Raw genomic sequence first — 27,234 nt, forward strand, 5'->3', positions numbered from 1 at the left:
TTAAAATGTCTGAAACAGCCCATAAGAACAGTTCAATGTACATATACAGTAAAACATACATTAAAACTGTGAAATAATAAGTTAAAATATGATCTTCTGTCAACCCATAAGTTGCACAGATTTCAGGATTCTCTTTACACCACCATCATTGGAGTAAGTCTAGATAAAAATAGTAAAATTGTTAGTGATGACCAGTGTCAACATCATTCATTTCCATGACTGGCAGTTCTCCGAATCTGATCACAAGTATTTGCCAGGTAATGTAATTATTTCTTATGATAAAAATATGTTCATTGTGGTTACCTTTCAGTGTTTTCTGATAAATCTAAAGGATCCATCTCGAATTCCAATTCGTCATCACTTTCATTCATAGGATCAAGAGCGGACAAACTGTGGTAAAGAAAAATTTAGATGATCAAATTGTGTTTTATATTTTAACACAGCGAAGGCAAGGAACATACCACATTCCTCTGCAGGTAAAGAAAACAATTCTTTTCATTTTCTTGTTGTAAAAGAAGTAGTTGAAGGACCACAAACATCCCTCTTCTCCATAGGGATCCGAGCTTAAGTCTGGATTGTAACTGAAATTGATTAATGTTATATTATTTCTAAGTGAAAATGTGAAAAATGGTTGTGACACTGATTGGCAAGTTGCACGTCTATCCATGACAGAATAATCTAACTACCTGTACACAGTGCACTCTGATAACTGAATTTCCTCTTCAATAGCAGCCCAGAGGTGAAGTTTGAACTGACTGTAGGCCTCTCCTAGGACACCACTTAAACTACTATCAATGAAATTTTTAACTTCTTGCAGGCTCGGCTCACGGCTGAATTCCTCAGATTTGGCATTGCTGAAGTCATAATCAGGTTGGAATGAAGCATTCAGTGTTGATTTCAAGTGAAACAATGTCTTTCGACTACAGGCATCGGCCATTTCCTTTTCATACGAACCATAATTCATTCCATGTGTAGGTGAGATACTGCAAGGTTGACCAGTCTGTGGTGGGGACAATACTTGCAGATCATTTGGATTTTGTCCCTCTTGGTTCAACATTTTGTAAAGCTTTTTATCATTTCCAGCCATTTTGCAAGAATAGCTTTCTATCCTGAAAGGTTTCAATGCGAAGTAGTTTGGTATATTTATTTGAAGTTGCACTAAAGTCTGGAGATGTTGAATAACTATAGCTTTGCAAGAGAGTACAAGGTATGAGACAAACTGAAATCCTACACCACAATTTAGTGTCATCTCAGCAAAACAAACCATCCATAAAATACGCGCCCGTTTTAATATAATTGTTTTATATACTATTGATACTGATAAAATTGTTGTACATACCGTCCATCTATACGGATATCTGTTGCTTGAAGCGACAGAGTATTCGTCAGGGACTCAAATCCGGCATTTTCCAACAATTTCATGTTTGTAGAGCTTGTTTTTTATTTCGCCTGTTATGTTGACTTTATACGTTGATACAAAATATGGCGCAAAACCAGCGCTGTTGAAGTGTCGAGTTTAGCCAAAAATAAGGTTTATAATGATTGTTTTGTATATTATACTGTTCTGATGTAAGGGCTTCTTTCCAAAAAGACTACTCGCGTCGATAAAGCGGAGTATATTCTCTGGACACATTTAATACACAGAGCAAAACGACAGATGTGGAAACTCGAAGTCTCGAATTAAAACGCTAAAAAATATACTAAAACGTCTCCAAAAACCCAGAAAAATCTTCGAAAATCGTCTTCAACAGTCTTTGAACGATATGTCGTTTATACTGAACTTCTCGAACTGCCTTTCACAACAAATTCTCGCTTTTATTTTGAGCAAAATATTGACAACAAAGAATTTGAAAACATGTCACTTTATTTCTTTTTCCAAATACAAAGAATCAAGGATGTAATGTGAAGTAAAGGGATACGAAGGGATAAAGAGGGATGCTGAAAATGGCTTCAAATATAAGGTAAGACAGATTTCTTTCGTTTTTTGAGCATATTTGGTTGCATTTCTAGACACTTTTTAAAAAGTTGAAAAAGTGGTCAAAATTGACCAAAATGGTAGGGCTTACCCCTTACCATTTTGGTCAATTTTGACGACTTTTTGAACTATTCAGAAACTGTCTTAATATGCTAAAAATGGCTTCCTAAGACTAATATCTTTCATTTTAGAGCATTTCTAGACACTTTTTAAACAGGTGAAAAAATGGTCAAAATTGACCAGAATGGTAAGGCTTACCCCTTACCATTTTGGTCAATTTTGACGACTTTTTGAACTATTCAGAAACTGTCTTAAAATGCTAAAAATGGCTCCCTAAGACTAATATCTATCATTTTAGAGCATTTCTAGACACTTTTTAAAAAGTTGAAAAAGTGGTCAAATTTGACCAAAATGGTAAGGCTTACCCCTTACCATTTTGGTCAATTTTGACGACTTTTTGAACTATTCAGAAACTGTCTTAAAATGCTAAAAATGGCTTCCTAAGACTAATATCTTTCATTTTAGAGCATTTCTAGACACTTTTTAAAAAGGTGAAAAAATGGTCAAAATTGACCAGAATGGTAAGGCTTACCCCTTACCATTTTGGTCAATTTTGACGACTTTTTGAACTATTCAGAAACTGTCTTAAAATGCTAAAAATGGCTCCCTAAGACTAATATCTATCATTTTAGAGCATTTCTAGACACTTTTTAAAAACTTGAAAAAGTGGTCAAAATTGACCAAAATGGTAAGGCTTACCCCTTACCATTTTGGTCAATTTTGACGACTTTTTGAACTATTCAGAAACTGTCTTAAAATGCTAAAAATGGCTCCCAAAGACTAATATCTATCATTTTAGAGCATTTCTAGACACTTTTAAAAAGTTGAAAAGTGGTCAAAATTGACCAGAATGGTAAGGCCTTACCCCTTACCATTTTGGTCAATTTTGACGACTTTTTGAACTATTCAGAAACTGTCTTAAAATGCTAAAAATGGCTTCCTAAGACTTATATCTTTCATTTTAGAGCATTTCTAGACACTTTTTAAAAAGGTGAAAAAATGGTCAAAATTGACCAGAATGGTAAGGCTTACCCCTTACCATTTTGGTCAATTTTGACGACTTTTTGAACTATTCAGAAACTGTCTTAAAATGCTAAAAATGGCTCCCTAAGACTAATATCTATCATTTTAGAGCATTTCTAGACACTTTTTAAAAAGTTGAAAAAGTGGTCAAAATTGACCAAAATGGTAAGGCTTTGGTCAATTTTGACGACTTTTTGAACTATTCAGAAACTGTCTTAAAATGCTAAAAATGGCTCCTTAAGACTAATATCTATCATTTTAGAGCATTTCTAGACACTTTTTAAAAAGTTGAAAAAGTGGTCAAAATTGACCAAAATGGTAAGGCTTTGGTCAATTTTGACGACTTTTTGAACTATTCAGAAACTGTCTTAAAATGCTAAAAATGGCTTCCTAAGACTAATATCTATCATTTTAGAGCATTTCTAGACACTTTTCAAAAAGTTGAAAAAGTGGTCAAAATTGACCAGAATGGTAAGGCTTACCCCTTACCATTTTGGTCAATTTTGACGACTTTTTGAACTATTCAGAAACTGTCTTAAAATGCTAAAAATGGCTTCCTAAGACTAATATCTTTCATTTTAGAGCATTTCTAGACACTTTTTAAAAAGGTGAAAAAATGGTCAAAATTGACCAGAATGGTAAGGCTTACCCCTTACCATTTTGGTCAATTTTGACGACTTTTTGAACTATTCAGAAACTGTCTTAAAATGCTAAAAATGGCTTCCTAAGACTAATATCTATCATTTTAGAGCATTTCTAGACACTTTTTAAAAAGTTGAAAAAATGGTCAAAATTGACCAGAATGGTAAGGCTTACCCCTTACCATTTTGGTCAATTTTGACGACTTTTTGAACTATTCAGAAACTGTCTTAAAATGCTAAAAATGGCTTCCTAAGACTAATATCTATTATTTTAGAGCATTTCTAGACACTTTTTAAAAAGTTGAAAAAGTGGTCAAAATTGACCAAAATGGTAAGGCCTTACCCCTTACCATTTTGGTCAATTTTGACGACTTTTTGAACTATTCAGAAACTGTCTTAAAATGCTAAAAATGGCTCCCTAAGACTAATATCTATCATTTTAGAGCATTTCTAGACACTTTTTAAAAAGTTGAAAAAGTGGTCAAAATTGACCAAAATGGTAAGGCTTACCCCTTACCATTTTGGTCAATTTTGACGACTTTTTGAACTATTCAGAAACTGTCTTAAAATGCTAAAAATGGCTTCCTAAGACTAATATCTTTCATTTTAGAGCATTTCTAGACACTTTTTAAAAAGGTGAAAAAATGGTCAAAATTGACCAGAATGGTAAGGCTTACCCCTTACCATTTTGGTCAATTTTGACGACTTTTTGAACTATTCAGAAACTGTCTTAAAATGCTAAAAATGGCTCCCTAACACTAATATCTATCATTTTAGAGCATTTCTAGACACTTTTTAAAAAGTTGAAAAAGTGGTCAAAATTGACCAAAATGGTAAGGCTTTGGTCAATTTTGACGACTTTTTGAACTATTCAGAAACTGTCTTAAAATGCTAAAAATGGCTCCCTAAGACTAATATCTTTCATTTTAGAGCATTTCTAGACAATTTTTAAAAAGGTGAAAAAATGGTCAAAATTGACCAGAATGGTAAGGCTTACCCCTTACCATTTTGGTCAATTTTGACGACTTTTTGAACTATTCAGAAACTGTCTTAAAATGCTAAAAATGGCTCCCTAAGACTAATATCTATCATTTTAGAGCATTTCTAGACACTTTTTAAAAAGGTGAAAAAGTGGTCAAATTGACCAAAATGGTAAGGCTTTGGTCAATTTTGACGACTTTTTGAACTATTCAGAAACTGTCTTAAAATGCTAAAAATGGCTCCCTAAGACTAATATCTATCATTTTAGAGCATTTCTAGACACTTTTTAAAAACTTGAAAAAGTGGTCAAAATTGACCAAAATGGTAAGGCTTACCCCTTACCATTTTGGTCAATTTTGACGACTTTTTGAACTATTCAGAAACTGTCTTAAATGCTAAAAATGGCTTCCTAAGACTATATCTTTCATTTTAGAGCATTCTAGACACTTTTTAAAACGGTGAAAAATGGTCAAAATTGACAGAATGGTAAGGCTTACCCCTTACCTTTGGTCAATTTTGACGACTTTTGAACTATTCAGAAACTGTCTTAAAATGCTAAAAATGGCTTCCTAAGACTATATCTATCATTTTAGAGCATTTCTAGACACTTTTAAAAAGTTGAAAAAAGTGGTCAAAATTGACCAGAATGTAAGGCTTACCCCTTCCCATTTTGGTCAATTTTGACGACTTTGAACTATTCAGAACTGTCTTAAAATGCTAAAAATGGCTTCCTAAGACTAATATCTTATTTTAGAGCATTTCTAACACTTTTTAAAAGTTGAAAAGTGGTCAAAATTGACCAAATGGTAAGGCCTTACCCCTTACCATTTTGGTCAATTTTGACGACTTTTTGAACTATTCAGAAACTGTCTTAAATGCTAAAAATGGCTCCCTAAGACTAATATCTATCTTTAGAGCATTTCTAGACACTTTTTAAAAAGTTGAAAAAGTGGTCAAATTGCCAAAATGGTAAGGCTTACCCTTACCATTTTGGTCAATTTTGACGACTTTTTGAACTATTCAGAAACTGTCTTAAAATGCTAAAAATGGCTTCCTAAGACTAATATATATCATTTTAGAGCATATTTTGGTGGTTTTTGAACATTGAAAAGTCGTCATTATGTCTTCAAGTATTTAAAATGTTTATTTTACGTTATGTATCAACACAGATGCGGTGCCTAGTTTAAGGCTACCCCCTACAGGTTGTGAGCGTAGTTCGAATCTCTGCAAGGAAAAGTGCAATTTTTCCCACCGAAATTGCTTTTAATTTTAAAATTCTGCGAATAGGATTTAAGTCGAATAAAGCACAAGATGTGATGAATGATACTGTGGCCTAGTGGTTAAGACTACGGCCTACCAGGTTGTAAGCCGAGGTTCGAATCCTGCATGGAAAGGTGCGATTTTTCCCACCGAAATTATTCTTTAATTTAAACTTCATCAAAAGGATTAGTCAATATAAAAAATAGCTTTCGACAAATGACGCGGTGTCTAGTGGTTAAGACCCTGGTCTTTCAATCTCCAGGACAAGGGTTCAAGTCCTGGCAATGCAAAAAATTAGCCTGGAAAATTTCGGTTTGATTTGTAAGCTTGAAAAAGTTAAGACTCTCAGCTTTCATAAAGCTGTAAATTTGAAAGAATTTGGAAGAAAAAAATTGAGAAACATTTGAACAATTTTCGCTTCGTAAAGTACGTGAAGTTGACAAAAAAACGCAAGAAAAAACTAAAAACATGTGGCTTCTAAAACACTGAAAATTAAAAATGTCCGACTAAAACTTTAAAAAAAGGTTAAAAATTTCCCGCCTTTAATGCTGTTACTTACCTCAATAATTTTTTTTCACGAAAATTTGACAGTGATTTCACGAGACTGAAAAAATTTACATTTTTCACTTTTTGAAATCTCTTAGATATTTTTTTTATCAAGAATATTATGTCTTGGGCTACCTGTGTCAAGCCACACAGGTAGCCCAAGACAGTCACAGGTAGCCCAAGACATAATACTTCGTCTAAAAAGAAAATTCGTCCTCAAAAAGATTTTTCACTTTTTTAAAATTCTCCGAAAATTCTTTTAGACGAAGTATTAGTCTTGGGCTACCTGTGTGTGTCTTGGCTACCTGGTCTGGCTTGACACAGTACCAAGACATAATACTTCTTGATAAAAAAATATCTAAGAGAATTTCAAAAAGTGAAAAATTAAATTTTTTCATCTCGTGAAAATCACCCTGTCAAATTTCGTGAAAAAAATATTGAGGTAAGTAAACATTAGCATTAAAGGCGGGAAATTTTTAACCTTTTTTAAAGTTTTAGTCGGACATTTTTTAATTTCAGTTTTTAGAAGCCACATGTTTTAGTTTTTTTTTACTTGCGTTTTTTTGTCAACTTCACGTACTTTTACGAAGCGAAAATTGCTCAAATGTTTCTCAATTTTTTTTCTTCCAAATTCTTTCAAATTTACAGCCTTTATGAAAGCTGAGAGTCTTAACTTTTTCAAGCTTACAAATCAAACCGAAATTTTCCAGGCTAATTTTTTTGCATTGCCAGGACTTGAACCCTTGTCCTGGGATTGTAAGACCAGGGTCTTAACCACTAGACCACCGCGTCATTTGTCGAAAGCTATTGTTCTTTATTTGACCTAATCCTTTTCGATGAAGTTTAAATTAAAGAATAATTTCGGTGGGAAAAATCGCACCTTTCCCATGCAGGATTCGAACCTCGGCTTACAACCTGGTAGGCCGTAGTCTTAACCACTAGGCCACAGTATCATTCATCAACAACTCTTGTGCTTTATTCGACTTAAATCCTATTCGCAGAATTTTAAATTAAATAGCAATTTCGGTGGGAAAAATTGCACTTCTCCCTTGCAGGATTCGAACCTACGCTCACAACCTGGTAGGGCGGTAGCCTTAATCACTAGGCCACCGCATCTGTGTTGATACATAACGTAAAATAATACATTTTAATACTTGAAGACATAATTGACGACTTTTTCAATGTTCCAAAAACCAACCAAATATGCTCTAAAATGATATATATTAGTCTTAGGAAGCCATTTTTAGCATTTTAAGACAGTTTCTGAATAGTTCAAAAAGTCGTCAAAATTGACCAAAATGGTAAGGGGTAAGCCTTACCATTTTGGTCAATTTTGACCACTTTTTCAACTTTTTAAAAAGTGTCTAGAAATGCTCTAAAATGATAGATATTAGTCTTAGGGAGCCATTTTTAGCATTTAAAGACAGTTTCTGAATAGTTCAAAAAGTCGTCAAAATTGACCAAAATGGTAAGGGGTAAGGCCTTACCATTCTGGTCAATTTTGACCACTTTTTCAACTTTTTAAAAAGTGTCTAGAAATGCTCTAAAATGATAGATATTAGTCTTAGGAAGCCATTTTTAGCATTTTAAGACAGTTTCTGAATAGTTCAAAAAGTCGTCAAAATTGACCAAAATGGTAAGGGGTAAGCCTTACCATTCTGGTCAATTTTGAACATTTTTTCACCTTTTTAAAAAGTGTCTAGAAATGCTCTAAAATGAAAGATATTAGTCTTAGGAAGCCATTTTTAGCATTTTAAGACAGTTTCTGAATAGTTCAAAAAGTCGTCAAAATTGACCAAAATGGTAAGGGGTAAGCCTTACCATTTTGGTCAATTTTGACCACTTTTTCAACTTTTTAAAAAGTGTCTAGAAATGCTCTAAAATGATAGATATTAGTCTTAGGGAGCCATTTTTAGCATTTTAAGACAGTTTCTGAATAGTTCAAAAAGTCGTCAAAATTGACCAAAATGGTAAGGGGTAAGGCCTTACCATTTTGGTCAATTTTGACCACTTTTTCAACTTTTAAAAAAGTGTCTAGAAATGCTCTAAAATAATAGATATTAGTCTTAGGAAGCCATTTTTAGCATTTTAAGACAGTTTCTGAATAGTTCAAAAAGTCGTCAAAATTGACCAAAATGGTAAGGGGTAAGCCTTACCATTCTGGTCAATTTTGACCATTTTTTCACCTTTTTAAAAAGTGTCTAGAAATGCTCTAAAATGAAAGATATTAGTCTTAGGAAGCCATTTTTAGCATTTTAAGACAGTTTCTGAATAGTTCAAAAAGTCGTCAAAATTGACCAAAATGGTAAGGGGTAAGCCTTACCATTTGGTCAATTTTGACCACTTTTTCAACTTTTTAAAAAGTGTCTAGAAATGCTCTAAAATGATAGATATTAGTCTTAGGGAGCCATTTTTAGCATTTTAAGACAGTTTCTGAATAGTTCAAAAAGTCGTCAAAATTGACCAAAATGGTAAGGGGTAAGGCCTTACCATTTTGGTCAATTTTGACCACTTTTTCAACTTTTTAAAAAGTGTCTAGAAATGCTCTAAAATAATAGATATTAGTCTTAGGAAGCCATTTTTAGCATTTTAAGACAGTTTCTGAATAGTTCAAAAAGTCGTCAAAATTGACCAAAATGGTAAGGGGTAAGCCTTACCATTCTGGTCAATTTTGACCATTTTTTCACCTTTTTAAAAAGTGTCTAGAAATGCTCTAAAATGAAAGATATTAGTCTTAGGAAGCCATTTTTAGCATTTTAAGACAGTTTCTGAATAGTTCAAAAAGTCGTCAAAATTGACCAAAATGGTAAGGGGTAAGCCTTACCATTTTGGTCAATTTTGACCACTTTTTCAACTTTTTAAAAAGTGTCTAGAAATGCTCTAAAATGATAGATATTAGTCTTAGGGAGCCATTTTAGCATTTTAAGACAGTTTCTGAATAGTTCAAAAAGTCGTCAAAATTGACCAAAATGGTAAGGGGTAAGGCCTTACCATTTTGGTCAATTTTGACCACTTTTTCAACTTTTTAAAAAGTGTCTAGAAATGCTCTAAAATAATAGATATTAGTCTTAGGAAGCCATTTTTAGCATTTTAAGACAGTTTCTGAATAGTTCAAAAAGTCGTCAAAATTGACCAAAATGGTAAGGGGTAAGCCTTACCATTCTGGTCAATTTTGACCATTTTTTCACCTTTTTAAAAAGTGTCTAGAAATGCTCTAAAATGAAAGATATTAGTCTTAGGAAGCCATTTTTAGCATTTTAAGACAGTTTCTGAATAGTTCAAAAAGTCGTCAAAATTGACCAAAATGGTAAGGGGTAAGCCTTACCATTCTGGTCAATTTTGACCATTTTTTCACCTTTTTAAAAAGTGTCTAGAAATGCTCTAAAATGAAAGATATTAGTCTTAGGAAGCCATTTTTAGCATTTTAAGACAGTTTCTGAATAGTTCAAAAAGTCGTCAAAATTGACCAAAATGGTAAGGGGTAAGCCTTACCATTCTGGTCAATTTTGACCACTTTTTCAACTTTTTAAAAAGTGTCTAGAAATGCTCTAAAATGATAGATATTAGTCTTAGGAAGCTATTTTTAGCATTTTAAGACAGTTTCTGAATAGTTCAAAAAGTCGTCAAAATTGACCAAAATGGTAAGGGGTAAGCCTTACCATTTTGGTCAATTTTGACCACTTTTTCAACTTTTTAAAAAAGTGTCTAGAAATGCTCTAAAATGATAGATATTAGTCTTAGGGAGCCATTTTTAGCATTTTAAGACAGTTTCTGAATAGTTCAAAAAGTCGTCAAAATTGACCAAAATGGTAAGGGGTAAGGCCTTACCATTCTGGTCAATTTTGACCACTTTTTCAACTTTTTAAAAAGTGTCTAGAAATGCTCTAAAATGATAGATATTAGTCTTAGGAAGCCATTTTTAGCATTTTAAGACAGTTTCTGAATAGTTCAAAAAGTCGTCAAAATTGACCAAAATGGTAAGGGGTAAGCCTTACCATTCTGGTCAATTTTGACCATTTTTCACCTTTTTAAAAAGTGTCTAGAAATGCTCTAAAATGAAAGATATTAGTCTTAGGAAGCCATTTTTAGCATTTTAAGACAGTTTCTGAATAGTTCAAAAAGTCGTCAAAATTGACCAAAATGGTAAGGGGTAAGCCTTACCATTTTGGTCAATTTTGACCACTTTTTCAACTTTTTAAAAAGTGTCTAGAAATGCTCTAAAATGATAGATATTAGTCTTAGGGAACCATTTTTAGCATTTTAAGACAGTTTCTGAATAGTTCAAAAAGTCGTCAAAATTGACCAAAATGGTAAGGGGTAAGGCCTTACCATTCTGGTCAATTTTGACCACTTTTTCAACTTTTTAAAAAGTGTCTAGAAATGCTCTAAAATGAAAGATATTAGTCTTAGGAAGCCATTTTTAGCATTTTAAAACAGTTTCTGAATAGTTCAAAAAGTCGTCAAAATTGACCAAAATGGTAAGGGGTAAGCCTTACCATTTTGGTCAATTTTGACCACTTTTTCAACTGTTTAAAAAGTGTCTAGAAATGCTCTAAAATGATAGATATTAGTCTTAGGAAGCCATTTTTAGCATTTTAAAACAGTTTCTGAATAGTTCAAAAAGTCGTCAAAATTCACCAAAATGGTAAGGGGTAAGGCCTTACTATTCTGGTCAATTTTGACCACTTTTTCAACTTTTTAAAAAGTGTCTAGAAATGCTCTAAAATGAAAGATATTAGTCTTAGGAAGCCATTTTTAGCATTTTAAGACAGTTTTTGAATAGTTCAAAAAGTCGTGAAAATTGACCAAAATAGTAAGGGGTAATACGGCTTACCTTTTTTGTCAAAATTGAAATATGCTCTAAAATGAAAGATATTAGTCTTAGTAAAACATTTTTAGCATTTTAAAACAGTTTTTGAACAGTTCAAAAAGTCTTCAAAATTGAGCAAAATGGTAAGGGGTAAGCCTTACCATTTTGGTCAATTTTGACGATTTTTCAATGTTGCAAAAACCAACTAAATATGCTCTAAATTGAAAGATATTAGTCTTAGGAAGCAATTTTTAGCATTTTAAGACAGTTTTTGAAAAGTTCAAAAAGTCGTCAAAATTGACCAAAATGGTAAGGGGTAAGCCTTACCATTCTGGTCAATTTTGACCACTTTTAGTAAAACATTTTTAGTAATGTCTTAGTAAAACATTTTTAGCATTTTAAAACAGTTTTTGAACAGTTGAAAAAGTCATCAAAATTGACCAAAATGGTAAGGGGTAAGCCTTACCATTTTGGTCAAAATTGATGACTTTTTCAATGTTCCAAAAACCAATCAAATATTCTCTAAAATGAAAGATATTAGTCTTAGCAGCCATTTTTAGCATTTTAAGACAGTTTTTGAATTGTTCAGAAAGTTGTCAAAATTGACCAAAATGGTAAGGGGTAAACGTTACCATTTTGGTCAATTTTGACAATTTTTCAATGTTCCAAAAACCAACCAAATATGCTCTAAAATGAAAGATATTAGTCTTAGGAAGTCATTTTTAGCATTTTAAGACAGTTTTTGAACAGTTTAATAAGTCGTCAAAATTGATCATTGCTAAAAATTGCTTCCTAAGACTAATATCTTTCATTTTAGAGCATATTTGGTTGCTTTTTGAAACATTGAAAAATCGTCAAAATTGACCAAAATGGTAAGGCTTAGCCCTTTTTTCAGTGTTCCAAAAACCTACAAATTTGCTCAAAGATGAATGATATTAGTCTTAGGAAGCCATTTTTAACATTTTAAGACTAAGTTTTTGAACAGTTCAAAAAGTCATGCAGGACGCGTGTCTGTGAGTTTTAATTAGCATAATAAGTCCTGAAAATGACCACACCCAGAAACAGCATAGCCAACATTCTAAATAATCAAAACTACAGTCTTTCTGAATTGTTTATATGGTTCAGAATGGTTGCTTTTTGGGGTGGTCACTTCATATAAGTTTCATATTTTACAAGAAAATGAATGTTTACCATATGAATTTCCCAAGAAATAACAAGGTTTTGTTGCGATACGACATATTTCATTTCACTTACCCCCCGGCAGTCGGCAGAACACGGTTTCAGCCATATTTTGCAAATTTGACGCCCTTTGTTTTTCGTCGTCCGTCGCAAGCACCATCCAAACATTTTACTTTAACACGATTCTAGTTGATTTTATTCAACCTATTTTCGACGGGTTTTGAAGTAGTGCAATGTATTGTAATATTTTTCATTTTTGTGTATCATTGGCTTGACTTTTTTACCCCTTACGTCATTATTTTAATTCTAGAAATTACGTCATTATTGCCCAGTTTTTTTTCCGCACGCACGCGGCTGGCTTCCGACAGTCCGACTCTAAATTCCACGAAATCGAAAATAAAAGTGAATATTCACTTTCAACTCAGTTCGAAGCTAAAAAATCTGTGTTTGATTCATTAAACGAAGATGAAAGGTCTGAAAAAGACGTAAATGTAGCTGGTATCTTGTCTATTTCTTCTTTTTTCCGCGGAAATATAAAGACAAGGCTCCGCTCACACAAGAGTATGTACATATTACCGTGGAAAACTTTACTAAAACATCGCAGAAGTTTAGTGACGACAAAGCTGTGATATTTACAATCGATACCATTTTACGAACTTTGCGGAATGGCTCAAGCAACACCAACATCGGGATTACTTGCTTCGTGTAGAGGAACAGTTTATTTGCTCAAGAACAAGAGATGGGATGCATTGTTTGGAATGAATGTTTACAGGTTGCATTTGGTTCGACAAGCAGGAAATTTTATTTTGTTGATTGTTGATGATCAACGAAATCTCGCGGTAAGACTTCTGGTTGGTCCATGCAAGATATGTCGCTATGGTGGAGTTATTTATTAACTACCTTGGGGTCTTCCCATTTTGTATCTAAATGACACATACCTGCCTGCCTATGCATAAACCTGCCTGCCTATGCATAATCCCCAACATTCAATAATAACACTTAATCCTACTATAAAACTCTTGAGTTATAACTAGTATCACCACAAAGGAGGGACAAGTGCATGTTGATTAAATTAGGTCTCAGTTCTATCTCAGTATATGAGTAACCAGATGTGCTGGCCTTCCATAACCACAACCCCCCTGAATTAAGTCAATTAACCACAGAAATCACATTAAACAGAAGTAATTTCAGTTCACATTGCAAGTAATGTGACATACTGATACATTCCTTTGCTTTTCACCTAATATGAGAGTTGTGCCCTACCCTCTATTATTATTCCCTTTTTATCAAATGGCCAAGTTTATTATTTATTCTATACAAATAGAAGAGCTACCTGTTTATTTTACACAGACGAAGGCGAAAATCTTGCTACGTTTTAATACAGTGATGAAAATGATAAAGCAGAACTTCTTTAGTTTGCTTGATAATGGTGTGTTGGTATGGGGCTTTGAAATTTCATCCCAATCAACGGGGTCACAAACCTTCTCAATTGTCCTTCAGAACACCCTGACGTCCTTGAAAGGTACACTTAAAACAAGCAAAATTTGAACATAATTTCATGAATGTTCTGAAGCCTTGCTCCATTAAGATGAACACTAACTAATTCGTGAATTCTGATGAAATTTACAAATATTTAGAGTCTCATGTCAATCCATCATCAAACGTAACTGTTGGAAACATCCAGCAAAGTTCAGCAGCGAAACTTCCAGAGGGCAGAGGAAAACAGGATTACTTGAGTATGTTTTTTCTTCACCAGTGTATGACACTGAAGCCATTTTCAATTAATTTTATTGTATGGTTCTCTTTTATTTCAGATAATATATGTATGACACTGAGTGATGCAATAAGTCAAGGCAATGAACAGTTTGCAAGCAATCTTGCACAACAATTAGCAGCCCAGAAGGCAGCTGTTAAGATCAAAATTAATGATCCTACGAATGATGAAAATATAACTGGTGGAGACAATAAGATTAAGTTTGTATTTGTTTATTTGCATCTGATAAAGCACATTGCATGTTCGTATAGAACACTTTCTTTGAAAGATCTTTGATGACTATGTTTATGCAACTATTGAGTCTGGAGCAATGGACCCAATATAATGTTAGGATCTTCTCAAGCAGCCCCCTTTGAGTAGGGCAAATATGTCTTCATTAAAAATCAGGAATAAGTGAATTACAGAAAGGAAAATGTTTCATTAGCATGAGAGTTGGAATGCACATGTGCCTACTACCACACCAAGTACCTACCCCACCCAGTTTCTGCCTTCCTTATTGTTATTTTATTTCACTTAAATGAGACAGTGATTAAGTGATATATTTGGGTGCGTTCAAACATCCAAAAATGCATAAGCCGTATAATGAAATAACTGCAAAAGCATTGAATCAAAAAAACTGAACTTTGTGCAAGATTGCAGTTGAGCAAAATTAGTCCTAATGAAGAAGCTGGTAGTATTTCATTGAAGGACATTGAAACACAATATATGGCACATGTGGAAGTAAAAAAAGCGCCTGGGAGCACGTACAAGCGAATAACAGCACGTAGAAGTGAATAACAGCACGAATAAGTGGATGACAGCACGTAGAAGCCAATAACAGCACGTAGAAGCAAATAACAGCACGAATAAGTATATGACAGTACGTAGAAGCGAATAACAGCACGAATAAGTGGATGATAGCACGTAGAAGCGAATAACAGCACGTAGAAGTGAATAACAGCACGAATAAGTGGATGATAGCACGTAGAAGCGAATAACAGCACGTAGAAGCGAGTAACAGCACGAATAAGTGGATGACAGTACGTAGAAGCGAATAACAGCGCAACAGAGCACATTGAAGCACATTGATTAAATCACAAACATGTAGAATATTCTGTAGGGAAATGTCAATGACCTCTGGTCAATACCAGACAGGAACTTCGGGTTATAACAAAAAGGTCAAAGATATTCTCCTCAATCCTTAGTCCTTTACCGTGCATGATATTGTGTAATTACATTCTGCTATTTTTAGAGTTCAGATATTTCTAAAGTCTGAGACACGAATTCTGTATTGCAGAGACATTTTCTCGGCGGTTTTTAAAAGACCAAAGGACGCGCTCTTATGCAATATAACTTGCGTCGCCAACTGACCTAGTTCAATGGCAACACGCTAGAGCCTAGCTACGCGATGTAGTCGGTCAAGGAGGTTATATTTCGGAAGTGTTCTAGTTCCTTTAATTAACATCGACGCTTCCGTGATTTTGGTCCGCCGTTTTACCATAAAGTAGAAATGTCATTGATATTTTTAAGCGGAGAAATGATACACTGTCTTTCAATGTAAATCTGTCTGGCTGTAGGTCAATAGTTGAAGTGCATTGCAACTTCGTGGATTTTAATGAAAAATTCATTTGCTGAGATGCGCTGATTCCCGCTGACACGTCCTGAAATGCGTTGTATCGAGCTCCTTTGCGCTTTCACGCGCTTCAATGAACTTCCATGTAAATTTGGTGCATTTAATAAGAGTTACACAAATACAAGTGATAATTTGTCATTCTAATTCAAATATTTTTGTTTCAGTATCAAAGTACAAGTCGAGGACAAAGAGTCGGCCCCATGTAGCTTCAGGTTCGACGTTGCACCGCAAACGACCATAGACCAGCTGAAAAAAATGGTAATGAAGATTTTTTGACGCTTGGCAAGAGTTTAAATCAATCAAAAAAAAAGCAGTAACGATCAATAATGTCCTAACTCGAGGATTGGTTAATGGGACCCCACAAGCATTATATCATGACATCAAATGCCAGTAATGATAAATAATTCATTAATAAAGCTTCTAAGTACTATACAGATTCAAAGATTGTAAGAGTTCCGTCTTTCATTTGAAGCACTCGAAACCTGTTTCCTGTGGTGTCCCGCAAACGACGCATGCAAAATGAAATGCATTTAAATATTCATTGGTTTCTCTCGTCAAATGAAGCAGTGAAAACCTGTTTCCACTGCGGTGTCCCGCAAACAAGACGCATGCAAAATGAAATGCATTCAAATATTCATTAGTCTCTCTTGCATTCTAGGTGCAAACGCAGTACAATTTTCCCGCTGAAATTCAATACTGGATTATCGAAAAACGTTTATCAAAACCGCACGACAGTCTTGCGGATTGTGGAATCCGAGAATCGGGCCATACCGTCTACTTGTATCTCAAATCTCATGACTCAGCAAATTTTAACGACGGAGCCATGCAGGCCTGGGGAGAGAGACGCGAACCTGCTGTTGTCAATCAGGGACTAAACCGAGCCAATAGCGCCAGCGATGTCACGGCTCAAGCATATCAGAGACCACACAATGATCCTCGGAGCTTGCCGGATATGAATTCGCAGAGAATTCGTGAAGCTCCGGCACCTCCCGCGCCTCCTCCTGTAGGATGGAAATGTCCCATGTGTACCTTCGTGAACTCTCCGTCGAGGCCTGGATGCGAGATGTGTTCGACGGACAGACCACAAGACTATCAGGTACCTGATGGGTATGTACCGGATGAAAGAGAACGAGAAAGGCTGGAACGAGTACAAGCTGGAGAGATACTGCTATTTGAGGTAGGATATCACTATCAGAGTCTTCATTTAGCAAGTCAGGCCTCCCTGGCTTTCTTCAGATATCACCTTTACTGGGGCTTAAAAATGCTTACTGTGCAATAGGTTAATGAGTGCAGAGGTAATGTAGAAAGAAGATAGTTTCATTTCTTCGTAGGTAGACGAGTTTCAACGTTTCTTCTTTTCAGACTTAACGAGTTACTCGAAGGTCACCTGCGCTAGGTTCTTGCTGGCCTCAAAGATCCAATCGTTTTGAGCAAAATCCTTGTGAAAAATCTCTGGCACTCTGGCGTGTATTCTGAGCACACACTGCATAGAACTAATCGCGTATTTGCTTGTTCCTTGCAGGGTGGAATGAGCTCGCAAGAACCTCTCGCAACGGACCAAACACTTCTAGCTGAATAAAAACACATCTGCATGAGTTAGAATGAAACTTCTAGCAAAGCCACGTATTGTTATAAGATTAAAATAGAAATAAAACTTTGATAAAAGTTTTGATAAATAATTTTTTGTTTTTTTCATGTAATATGTATAATCTTATGAAATAATAATATTTGTCATGGAATATATGCTATTGTAGAAAAATTGCATTCAGATTTTGATTTTGTTTTTGGAAATAAGAAACCATTAAGTTTACGGTGACACTTAGTGTTTTATCATAAATATTTCCAAGCGTGGTGTTGTTGTTTTAGGCTGAGGAGAAGCGGAAACGTTTAGCTATGGAAGAGAGAGATCGTAATTACCAGACAATCATGTCAGTTGTCCTGCGTCAACCATTGATTGAGAATCAAGAAGAAATTGAATGTCCTATTTGTTTCGATACGATACCAGTTGGAGAAGGAGTAGTTTTGAGAGAATGTCTGCACAGTTTCTGCAGGTATGTAATTGTATCGTGTAGCTGAGAGGTAAAATGAATCATGAACTGTGAAATGGTAAAAAAAAGAAAAGAAATGAATTTAGTTCCAACCAAAGGCAACCAGTTGAGTTTGTTAGTTTCGCCTGTGTAACCTTTTATGCAGATCTTAATAAACCTTCCACATCGTAATAATGTTAGGTATATTCCACTACACTAGGGAATGTCTTATTGGACACATTAATGCATTAACTGACGCTGAGGTTCAGTGTCCGTATGATAACGGAGACTTTCAATGTCACGATGTTATCACAACTCAAGAAATACAAGAGGTAAGACGATGAAACTGCTGTAGATTTCTGTAAGCATAGAAGCAATAGAAAGCACATAGCAATTGATAACAGCACGAAAAAGCGGATGACAGCGCGTAGGAGGAAATCCAAGCACGCAGAAGTTGATAACAGCACGAGAATGCAGATGACAGCGCGTAGCAGGAAATCCTAGCACGTAGAAGTTGATAACAGGACGAATAAGCGAATCAGGTTGACAGCACGTAGAAGCGAATACAAGCACGTATAAGTTGATAACAGCACGAATAAGCAAATGACAGCACGTAGGAGAAAATCCAAAGCACGTAGAAACTGCTGTCAGTAAATTTCTATAATTGATGAACATTCTCTCCCCGTTTAAAGCATAGCCGTTGGACTGTGCATGAAATGTTTGGTACGCCCGTCATGGCTTTACATTCTACATCATTCTCAATACATTTCACTCTTTCCAATTCAAGCTTTTGAGTGAGGAGGATTTCCAGAAATACCTTCAACGTAGTTTGTCAACAGCTGAGAGCCAAGCTGCGAATAGTTTTCACTGTCGAACGCCGAACTGTCATGGTTGGTGTATTTATGATGATGAAGTAAATGATTTTGATTGTCCTGTGTGTCAGAAGAGAAACTGCCTGACCTGCAAAGCTATCCATTTCCCTGTCAACTGCAAGGAATACCAGGATGATTTGAAGAGAAACGCAGCGAATGACGAGGCCGCTAGAAAGACACAAGAATATCTCCAGGTGAGTGAGGGGGGGTGAAAGAATACCTCCAGGTGAGTGAGGGGGGGGTGAATACCTCCAGGTGAGTGAGGGGAGGGGGTGAATAAGGGTGGAGTAGTTTGGATCTGGGATCTCTCTAATCGAAAACGAACGACACATCTCGGGGTGGGAGGGTGATGAAATCGAGGTGGGGTAACATGTAGGTGTGGGTGAAGAATAGAGGTTAGATTGATCCGAGGTTGCCAGAAAAAATATCTGAGATGAGAGGGGATGTGACGAATGATTGGGGGGGGGGTAAGGTAAATTTTCATGCGGTTTGAAGGCGCCGCTCATATCTGATCCACTTTTTTCCGACAGGAGATGTTAAGGACAAACGACGGTATGAATTGTCCAACGTGCGGAATTATTCTTGTCAAAAAGGATGGCTGTGATTGGATGAAATGTTCAATGTGTAAGACTGAAATATGCTGGGCTGTCCGTGGACCAAGATGGGGGCCTGGGGTAAGTCCTCACCTGTTGTTTTTTAAATTATAATTTTAATTATAGTCTGATTTTTAAGATCTAAATTTTGGGATGTTTAATTTCCAATGAAAGCAATTTGTAGGTAGATGGCTGACGAATTACGAAACTGTGATTTGAAACTGATATTTAGTTCACAGTGTGATCGGATTTCCTGTGGTTATGAAGTCATTTCTTTTCGTGCGATGATTGTGATGATGATGATGACATGGTTGTTTTATTTCTTTTAATTTCAGGGTCCTGGTGATACAAGCGGAGGTTGCAAATGCCGCGTCAACAACGTACGCTGTCATCCAAAATGTGGAAACTGTCATTAATGGCCGGCGTTGCATAATATGTTTAAACTACCGCCATCGACTTAGTTTCAACTCATGCAAACATTAGTTATGAAATTTTTGTTACGTTTAGTTATAAATAAATTTCCCTTTCATTATTGTCTTGTGAAATTGATTGAGGTCTTCCGACTATCTGGGATACGCACGGTAATTTTTCAATGACTTCATTTCCTAAATGGTCGAACACGTACCTCTGAAGATATCAATAAACGATATAGTGTTGATAACCAGCCTCCTTATTGTGCGAAGTCAGACATATATGGACATACAAAGGTGAATCAATTACATGACGATAGTGTTTTACAAAAAAAATAAATAAGAAGACCTTGGAATATTCCGAGTTCCGATGGCTGAGTAATGGATAATGTTGGTTAAAATAAAAGACTAAAAGCTAAAAGAAAATGTACGATTTTCTACGAGTAACAAACATTAAATACAAAGATAGATAGCCTTCTTCCAAACTCGAAAAGTTGCAATTCTGGAACTTTCCTAATTAGAATAGTATTAATAGTTTACCCGGGATCGAGGCTCGGGATTTCCCCAGCAATAGCGTAACTATAAATTACGTCATTTTAAACTGTAACGAAACATTCATATAAGCGAAAGATGTTGCGATTTCTGGAAATACAAAACCTTGTAAAATATATTCCTTTCATTTTGTTATCGTGGAATTAATGGTAATACCTATGGAGATATACTGTTGCTTTATTCTTGAACTGAATGGGTAATTTTCTTGTGTTTTTGACAATATTCTCAACGTTTACTAAAAGTGAAACAGCATTTATAATAACACAAGATGGCGGAAATGCAAAACTTAAATGAAAAGGACGCTCTTATGCATAAATATTATATTCTCATGAAAGAGAGACAAGCAAAAAAGGAACATACAAAAGCCTACTCTTCGAGTCATGGTCAGAAAGGATTACTTAAAGGGGAAATATTGGTTGGAAATGTGAAAACATGTGTTGACTCTACAAAGGGAACAATAAGACTACATCCTTACGATAAAACAACATATTTCTCAGACTGTCCTGTGGGAGAAGTGCATTCACTTGAAGATGAAGAAGCGAGATTATTACTTTCCTTCAAATCCAACGATGAACGATATAAATTCTTTGTAGATAGTTCTTTACACATTGGAAAAAAGATGACTATTGGCACTCATGTTTTTGTGAAAGTTCGATCTTCTTTTGGTGGAAGTAGTCAGGAGGTGCGGGGTATAATTAGGTACAAAGGACCTTTACCAGGAGAGCATGGTACAATGTTTGGTGTTGAGCTTCTAGTAAGTACATACCAACGAATATGACAAAGATATAGGATAAAGCTTTGCAAAGCAACTAAACTGAATAATATCTGCAACTACATAGCTCACAGTTACTGGTTGGAATAAAAGGAAAGTGAATTAATTAAATGCGAAGCAAGATTATCTTTGTTGCAATCACTCCATATTTGTTTTTTTATATATTTTGCAAATACAGCATCACTTAAAATTTACTTTATACAAATTGTTGTTAAATTCACTTGTGTGAAATACCTATTTTTTATTTGTAGGAAGGCCGAGGAAGAGGCACAACTAATGGATATTTTAAAGCACAAAGATTTTTTATGTGTGATAATGATTGTGGAATCTTTGTATCATTAGAAAAACTTAGGTTGTGTGAAGACAAAAAAGATATGAATGCAAGTGAAGACAAAAAAGATATGAATGCAAGTGAAGACAAAAAAGATATCAATGCAAGTGATGACAACTTACTTATCAGAATGAAAAATAAAGTTGTAGAAGGTTTTACCAACATTTTTCCAATGGGTGAGCTGTCAGATGAAAAATCCTTGGCAATACAGGACAGTTACATGGGTCATAAACCTGGAGATATTGTATGGGTATTTATAAATGATAAAAAACCACATCCTGGGATTATTAGATATATTGGTAGGGTACCAGGTGAAGATGGAATTTATGCAGGCATTGAAATGGTAGGTACTGTTTTAAATGCATATTTAATTGGAATGGCTTCAGCTGAAATTGTTTATTGACTTTTTCACAATGTGACATACATATTTTTAGGGCAAACCAATTGGCCAAGGTAATGGAGAGTACAATGGTAAACAATTATTTAAATGTCACATGGACCATGCTCATTTTACACCTGTTGAATTTGTGATGTTTGAAGAAAATTATTTAGAACTTTATGAACATGAACAAAATTCTAAAGGGACTAGCGATTCAAGTGGTAAGTGATTACAAATTGCCCCATACCATCAACACCACAAGCCATAACAATTTGTGATAAATACGACAAAACTTTGAGTTCAAATTTTTCGTAGCATCTCCTGTATACTGTAGCATGTTGTAAAAATAAGATTTTCTTGCAGAATCAACGGCAAAACCGTCATCTACACCTCCAAAAACATCTAAGGACATTCTAAAAATGGAGTCAGATTTTGCAAAGGAGTCAGAAGATGCCATCATTAACCAACAGGAAAAAATCTTGAAGCAAATTGAAAAACAGAAATTAGCTGAGAAAAAACAAGTAGAGAAGAATGGGTTTGGTGGTGGAGAAAAACCACTTGATGAACAGTGGAAGAAAGAAAATCGATCTAAAGTCAACAATCATGTTTCCCAGCTCACTCTGGAAATGAATAAACAATATATTAAAGGTGAATTTTCTTCCACCAGAGCTGATTTCCATTTTTGTGCTGATGTAATTACATGTTACCTTCTCTTAGAACCACAAATTTCAGCATCTACAAACCAATTTAAGAGAGAGAGTGGAGGTATTTCTTCACAAAATGAACTAGATATTGGTTCAATGGTTGAGGTACTTAGCAAAAATACAAAAGCCAAATATGGTGTGATTCGATGGGTAGGATTTGCTGCAAATAGCGAGAAGAAAATTGCAGGACTAGAACTGGTAAGGAGCTTTCATACCACATATAATTAAAACACATAACACTATGTCAATAAGATGAACAAGAAGCAAAATACCAAATATCTTCTGATCTTTTACACTTACACAACTCCATTAGTTGACTTTGATTTTTTCCCACTTTCACTAGGAAGAGGAAATGGAAGCATGCACAGATGGAACATTTCTTGGCAAACGTTATTTCACTTGTCCACCCAGGCGTGGCTTCTTCGTTCATCTTCACAACTGTTTACCAGACTCAAGATTTCAGACAAATTCCATGGAGAAACATGTCAACAAACGTTTGACAGGAACAGGTAATCACTAGTAAAAATTCCCAATCTCAGTGAGGTGTTTAAGAACTGTGTTCCAAAGTCTCATATCATTATAAATCTCTCCTTTAGACTTTGGACCTTATAAATCACCAAAAATACCAGATGACCGGTTCATCCCTCCTCCAGAAACACTGGATATCTACATTTCTAAAGAAGCTCGAGGGATACAAGGACATCACAATTCTTGTTATTTGGATGCAACATTGTTCGCTGCATTTGCCTTCTCATCTGTAATGGACGCAATATTATTACGACCGAGAAACGATGATGATATTAATGATTATGAGAAAGTACAGACAGTTCTAAGAAATAATATAATTTATCCTTTAAGACAGTAAGTGCTGTATATCACTTGCGCGAAATATTTCCCTTTCTACCAGAGACATATTTTAACTTCATCTCAATCAAACAACCATATCTTACTAAGATACTTTGATGAAATCCCAGGACTCCCAGAGGGATACTGCATGGTTTAAAAACCACCACATCTTTACTCTATTTATTTCAATGTAGTTATGGATTCGTTCGTGCAGATCGTGTTTTTGAACTACGAGAGCATCTGGACAGACTAGGAACTGTCACAGGATTGGTTGGAGAGGAGAAAGGTATGTGTACTGGAGTGAAAATCCATTTATCGTTTGAATGCTTGAAGATCACGGCTGTCTGATGATGCACTGTTTGATTTCCTTGCAGATCCTGAGGAGTTTTTATCAACTCTTTTTCGGCAAGTCCTGAAAACGGAGCCATTTTTAAAATTAAAGTAAGAATACAACCCGAACTAGATCCATACAATAAAACGACATCAAAATCACGTTTCGCAGATTGTCGATGATGAGGATTGTATGTTAGAGAATGATGCAAAAGCACAAACGCAATTAATAAACACAACTGTGTGTTTTTCAGGTCAGGAAATGAAGTCCACAACGAATATTTGTATCAAGTCCTGGCAGTCAAAGATGCTGAACGTGTTCTACCATCTGTGGAGGAAATTCTCAAAAGATCATTTCATCAAAATAATTTAAAACTTGCGGAGGTTAGTTTCCTTATCTTACAGTCGTTCACTGCTCCAAATCTGAAATACAACTATCGTAGCAAAGTTGAATATTATTATCATCGTCGATCTTGGCAGGTACCGTCATGTTTAATCGTGCAGATGCCTCGATTTGGAAAACAATACAAAATGTACGGAAGAATATTACCATCGCTCACGATCAACATTGGAGAATTGGTTGACAACGGTAAGTGTGATTGTTGAAACCTGACCGGATCCAGGTAACCTTGGCTAACTAAAAACGGTTGGTATGGGACCAACGTGAACGTGAATGAAATCAATTTATTTTTTTCCAAAGCTCCCCAGGACTGCGCGGTGTGTGGAAGACTAGCGAAATACCATTGTAGAGAATGCTTCAGCATAACTGGTTTTGACGACAATGATAGCTCTGGGAACTTTTGCTTGGATTGCAACAAACGACAACACTCGCATGTGAAAAGAACAGGCCACAAGTTTCAACCTTTGAACATGTCTCGCGAGATTTGTCAAACGTATATGGACAGGGCGGTGGAACATCGAGACATGGAACTGTTTGCAATCATTTGTATCGAGACAAGTCATTACGTCACATTTGCCAAATGTCAAGAACCAGATGGTGAAGTGAAGTGGTGTTTCTTTGATAGTATGGCTGACAGAGTAGGTAAGAACGACTCTCTCTCTCCGGGCCGATTTCGGCTATAGCCTGATGTTAATCATGTCTTGACTATATTTATGATGTCATCATGATGATGATGCACGATTAAATAACATCACTGTGGATCCGATGCTAGTTTGGTAGGCCAGGCCAGAATTAGGATTCAGTTATATATATCAAGGTCTTTGACACATGCGTACTATAATGTATGTATGTTATATCTGCTACCTAGCAATCATTGTAAGTACCCGAGGTTAGGAAGGAACTATGATTGTCATATTAAAATCATTTATAATTTTAAATGCGAATTTTTCTAGGTACAAAGAACGGGTATAATGTTCCGTCAGTGACAGAGTGTCCTGAGGTGATCGAATGGTTGTCCTCAGAGAAACAAAACAGAGAAAGAATTATCAACACGAACGACAAGGATTTGCCGGACAGAGTTCGTAGGATTCTTGGAGATGCCTACGTCTGTCTGTACCAAAGCAAGGAGATGTCTATGTACAAATGAGTGTAATGATCTATGTCGATATATGAAATAATGGCTAGTGTGGCTATAATCTGTTAGTAAAAGGATGTGTAACATGGGAATCTCAAACTAATTAAGGCTGTTAATATGTTTGTACCATATCATAAAACCAAGGTTTAATTAAATTAACATAAAACAATTTCCTTTCAAATTTATGTGTAGAATTGTACTGTAAAGGTCGATCAATGTGCGTTTAATAGTCTTTAAAACTTTTATTTAAGTCTGCCTTTTCCACAGCAACGAATAATATATGTTTTACGTTATTACGGTAAGTAACCAGTTTGTATTTTTGATATTTACTCTAAATGTGCAGAGAGCAATATTTTTTTGAATCATTGGATCATTGCAGGTCCACAATGCTTAACCATGTTAAACATTGCTGGCTGGCACGACCAGGAGTCGAGCAAGCACTGGATGGTCAATTCACACGGTCTTTCCCACCCATTCTTGTCCCCAGAGCTAAGACTTTTTAATCAATCATAATGCTACGCTTGTTAAAATAAGTTTGTTTTTGCTTATCTGATCATCCTGTAGTGACATTCCACCATGGTCCAACACTCTACACTGTACAACATTTTTTGTTTAGTCCTCATCGTCTGAGTCATCCAGTCTTCTTCTGTTAAACTAAAATGATGAAACAAGATGATCTCAGAATGTATCCTGGGAACTCAAAGGGTTTCATTTAGACTTGTAAGAAATGTTCATATCAGTTACTAGGCAGATATATGATAGAACAAGGCCTAAACAATGCTTGCCCTATATGCTTGACCTATATCCTTATTCACTGAACTCAAATACCGAATCACTTCGCATTATTTTCCTGCCAGGAGGCCTGTGTCCTAAAAAATCCCCCCCCCCTCTGTCGTAAAATAATACTTTACCTTGACTGTTGATTTTTTGGGATTGCTTTCCTGGAAGCGTTCCAGTAAACTAACAAGTTGTGTATCACCAATCTAGCAACAAAAAACTTTCTTTATATGTCATGAAACTAAAACTTTCTGATGAAAGCTGTCAGCTTGTAACAAACAGATTTCATATGCATGTAATACATGTGGATTGTGGACACTACCCATGTTGAAAGAGCTACCCTGTTTAAATAAAGTTTTTCCATTTCATCCCATTCTTGGGTAGGATCCTAATCTTTTACATGACTGAGTGTGGTTGCCAAATTTTGACACAAAAAATTACCCACCTTCCCTCCAAGTTGACCAGTAGATGCCATCTGTATCAACATTCCTTCAACCATTTTTGCTTTCTCTGGCTTTACCAAAGCAATGCTGTTCACTAAGGTAAAGGTTAACATGATTCAGTGACAAAGCTATTTGTTTTTTGTATAAACACTTGATTGACTGGCACCGTTGGTATATGCTGACCAGTATGCAGAAGTTTTAGGGCAGGTAACAAGTAGTTCTACGGGTGCAAATATCCAGTGCGCAAATAATAAACTTTCTTTATAATTCATAATTACATACATCTTGCCCTGGCTTGTTGGTCCAGGATCTGGGAGAGCATTTGATTTTTCATCTCATCCTGTCGTCTACATAATGAAAATAATGTGAAATTATAGACAAAGAAGATCATTGGCGTTAAACATCTTGAACTTTTGACGTACTTTTTCATTTCTTCCTGTTGTTCATGACGTTGCGCAGCTTGACCACCGCCCTAAAACACAGACAAACAAGTCTTAGACAACTAGACATGAGATCTATGAACGTAAAGGCCAATTTAAGGCCGTTTAAATTTAAAACCAGCCAAAAAAAATCGCAGAAACTATGGCCCAACAACAGACTAGTTATTTTAAAGATACAAGAGGAGATTTCGTACCATTTGCTGCTGTAATTCAGCCATTCTTTTAGCTCTTATCGCTTCTAACTCATCATCCGCCATCTTTTTTTCAATAACCACTTCGCCATCGACGTCTTACCGCATTTTTGCAATTTGACGTTTTATTTGACTTTTTTAACCGGTATTATTGACAGAAATCGCCTGAAA

The 27,234-nt window shown here is 35.4% G+C and overlaps 4 protein-coding genes across 4 annotated transcripts; 2 read left to right on the top strand and 2 right to left on the bottom strand.

Moving 5' to 3' along the window:
* Positions 1 to 66: 66 nt before the first annotated feature.
* Positions 67 to 2,046, bottom strand: LOC114532629 (repressor of RNA polymerase III transcription MAF1 homolog). Its single transcript, XM_028554174.1, has 5 exons — positions 1,340 to 2,046; positions 687 to 1,109; positions 462 to 581; positions 304 to 390; positions 67 to 159 (listed from the first exon to the last, which is right to left on the bottom strand). Exons 1-5 carry the CDS (start codon positions 1,420 to 1,422, stop codon positions 135 to 137), a joined length of 738 nt encoding a protein of 245 aa, XP_028409975.1. The 5' UTR covers positions 1,423 to 2,046; the 3' UTR covers positions 67 to 134.
* A 10,765-nt stretch (positions 2,047 to 12,811) lies between these two features.
* Positions 12,812 to 19,867, top strand: LOC114532797 (ranBP-type and C3HC4-type zinc finger-containing protein 1-like). Its single transcript, XM_028554389.1, has 11 exons — positions 12,812 to 13,314; positions 13,826 to 13,997; positions 14,113 to 14,211; positions 14,290 to 14,449; positions 16,026 to 16,119; positions 16,520 to 17,038; positions 17,728 to 17,912; positions 18,109 to 18,220; positions 18,676 to 18,954; positions 19,291 to 19,434; positions 19,689 to 19,867. Exons 1-11 carry the CDS (start codon positions 13,141 to 13,143, stop codon positions 19,767 to 19,769), a joined length of 2,019 nt encoding a protein of 672 aa, XP_028410190.1. The 5' UTR covers positions 12,812 to 13,140; the 3' UTR covers positions 19,770 to 19,867.
* Positions 19,868 to 20,374: 507 nt separating this feature from the next.
* Positions 20,375 to 25,365, top strand: LOC114532796 (ubiquitin carboxyl-terminal hydrolase CYLD-like). Its single transcript, XM_028554388.1, has 13 exons — positions 20,375 to 21,069; positions 21,339 to 21,761; positions 21,853 to 22,018; positions 22,161 to 22,445; positions 22,515 to 22,699; positions 22,845 to 23,010; positions 23,098 to 23,362; positions 23,542 to 23,633; positions 23,722 to 23,788; positions 23,932 to 24,061; positions 24,158 to 24,266; positions 24,378 to 24,719; positions 25,031 to 25,365. The coding sequence occupies exons 1-13, from the start codon at positions 20,584 to 20,586 to the stop codon at positions 25,222 to 25,224; spliced, it is 2,910 nt and encodes a 969-aa protein (XP_028410189.1). The 5' UTR covers positions 20,375 to 20,583; the 3' UTR covers positions 25,225 to 25,365.
* A 32-nt stretch (positions 25,366 to 25,397) lies between these two features.
* On the bottom strand, positions 25,398 to 27,147 carry LOC114532798 (programmed cell death protein 5-like). Its single transcript, XM_028554390.1, has 6 exons — positions 27,067 to 27,147; positions 26,855 to 26,904; positions 26,715 to 26,779; positions 26,435 to 26,526; positions 26,124 to 26,195; positions 25,398 to 25,866 (listed from the first exon to the last, which is right to left on the bottom strand). Exons 1-6 carry the CDS (start codon positions 27,127 to 27,129, stop codon positions 25,825 to 25,827), a joined length of 384 nt encoding a protein of 127 aa, XP_028410191.1. The 5' UTR covers positions 27,130 to 27,147; the 3' UTR covers positions 25,398 to 25,824.
* Between the last annotated feature and the right edge of the window lie 87 nt (positions 27,148 to 27,234).

This window comes from Dendronephthya gigantea, unplaced genomic scaffold (genome assembly GCF_004324835.1).
Source record: "Dendronephthya gigantea isolate DGI-Jeju-01 unplaced genomic scaffold, DenGig_1.0 000080F, whole genome shotgun sequence".
Lineage (NCBI taxonomy): Eukaryota > Metazoa > Cnidaria > Anthozoa > Malacalcyonacea > Nephtheidae > Dendronephthya > Dendronephthya gigantea.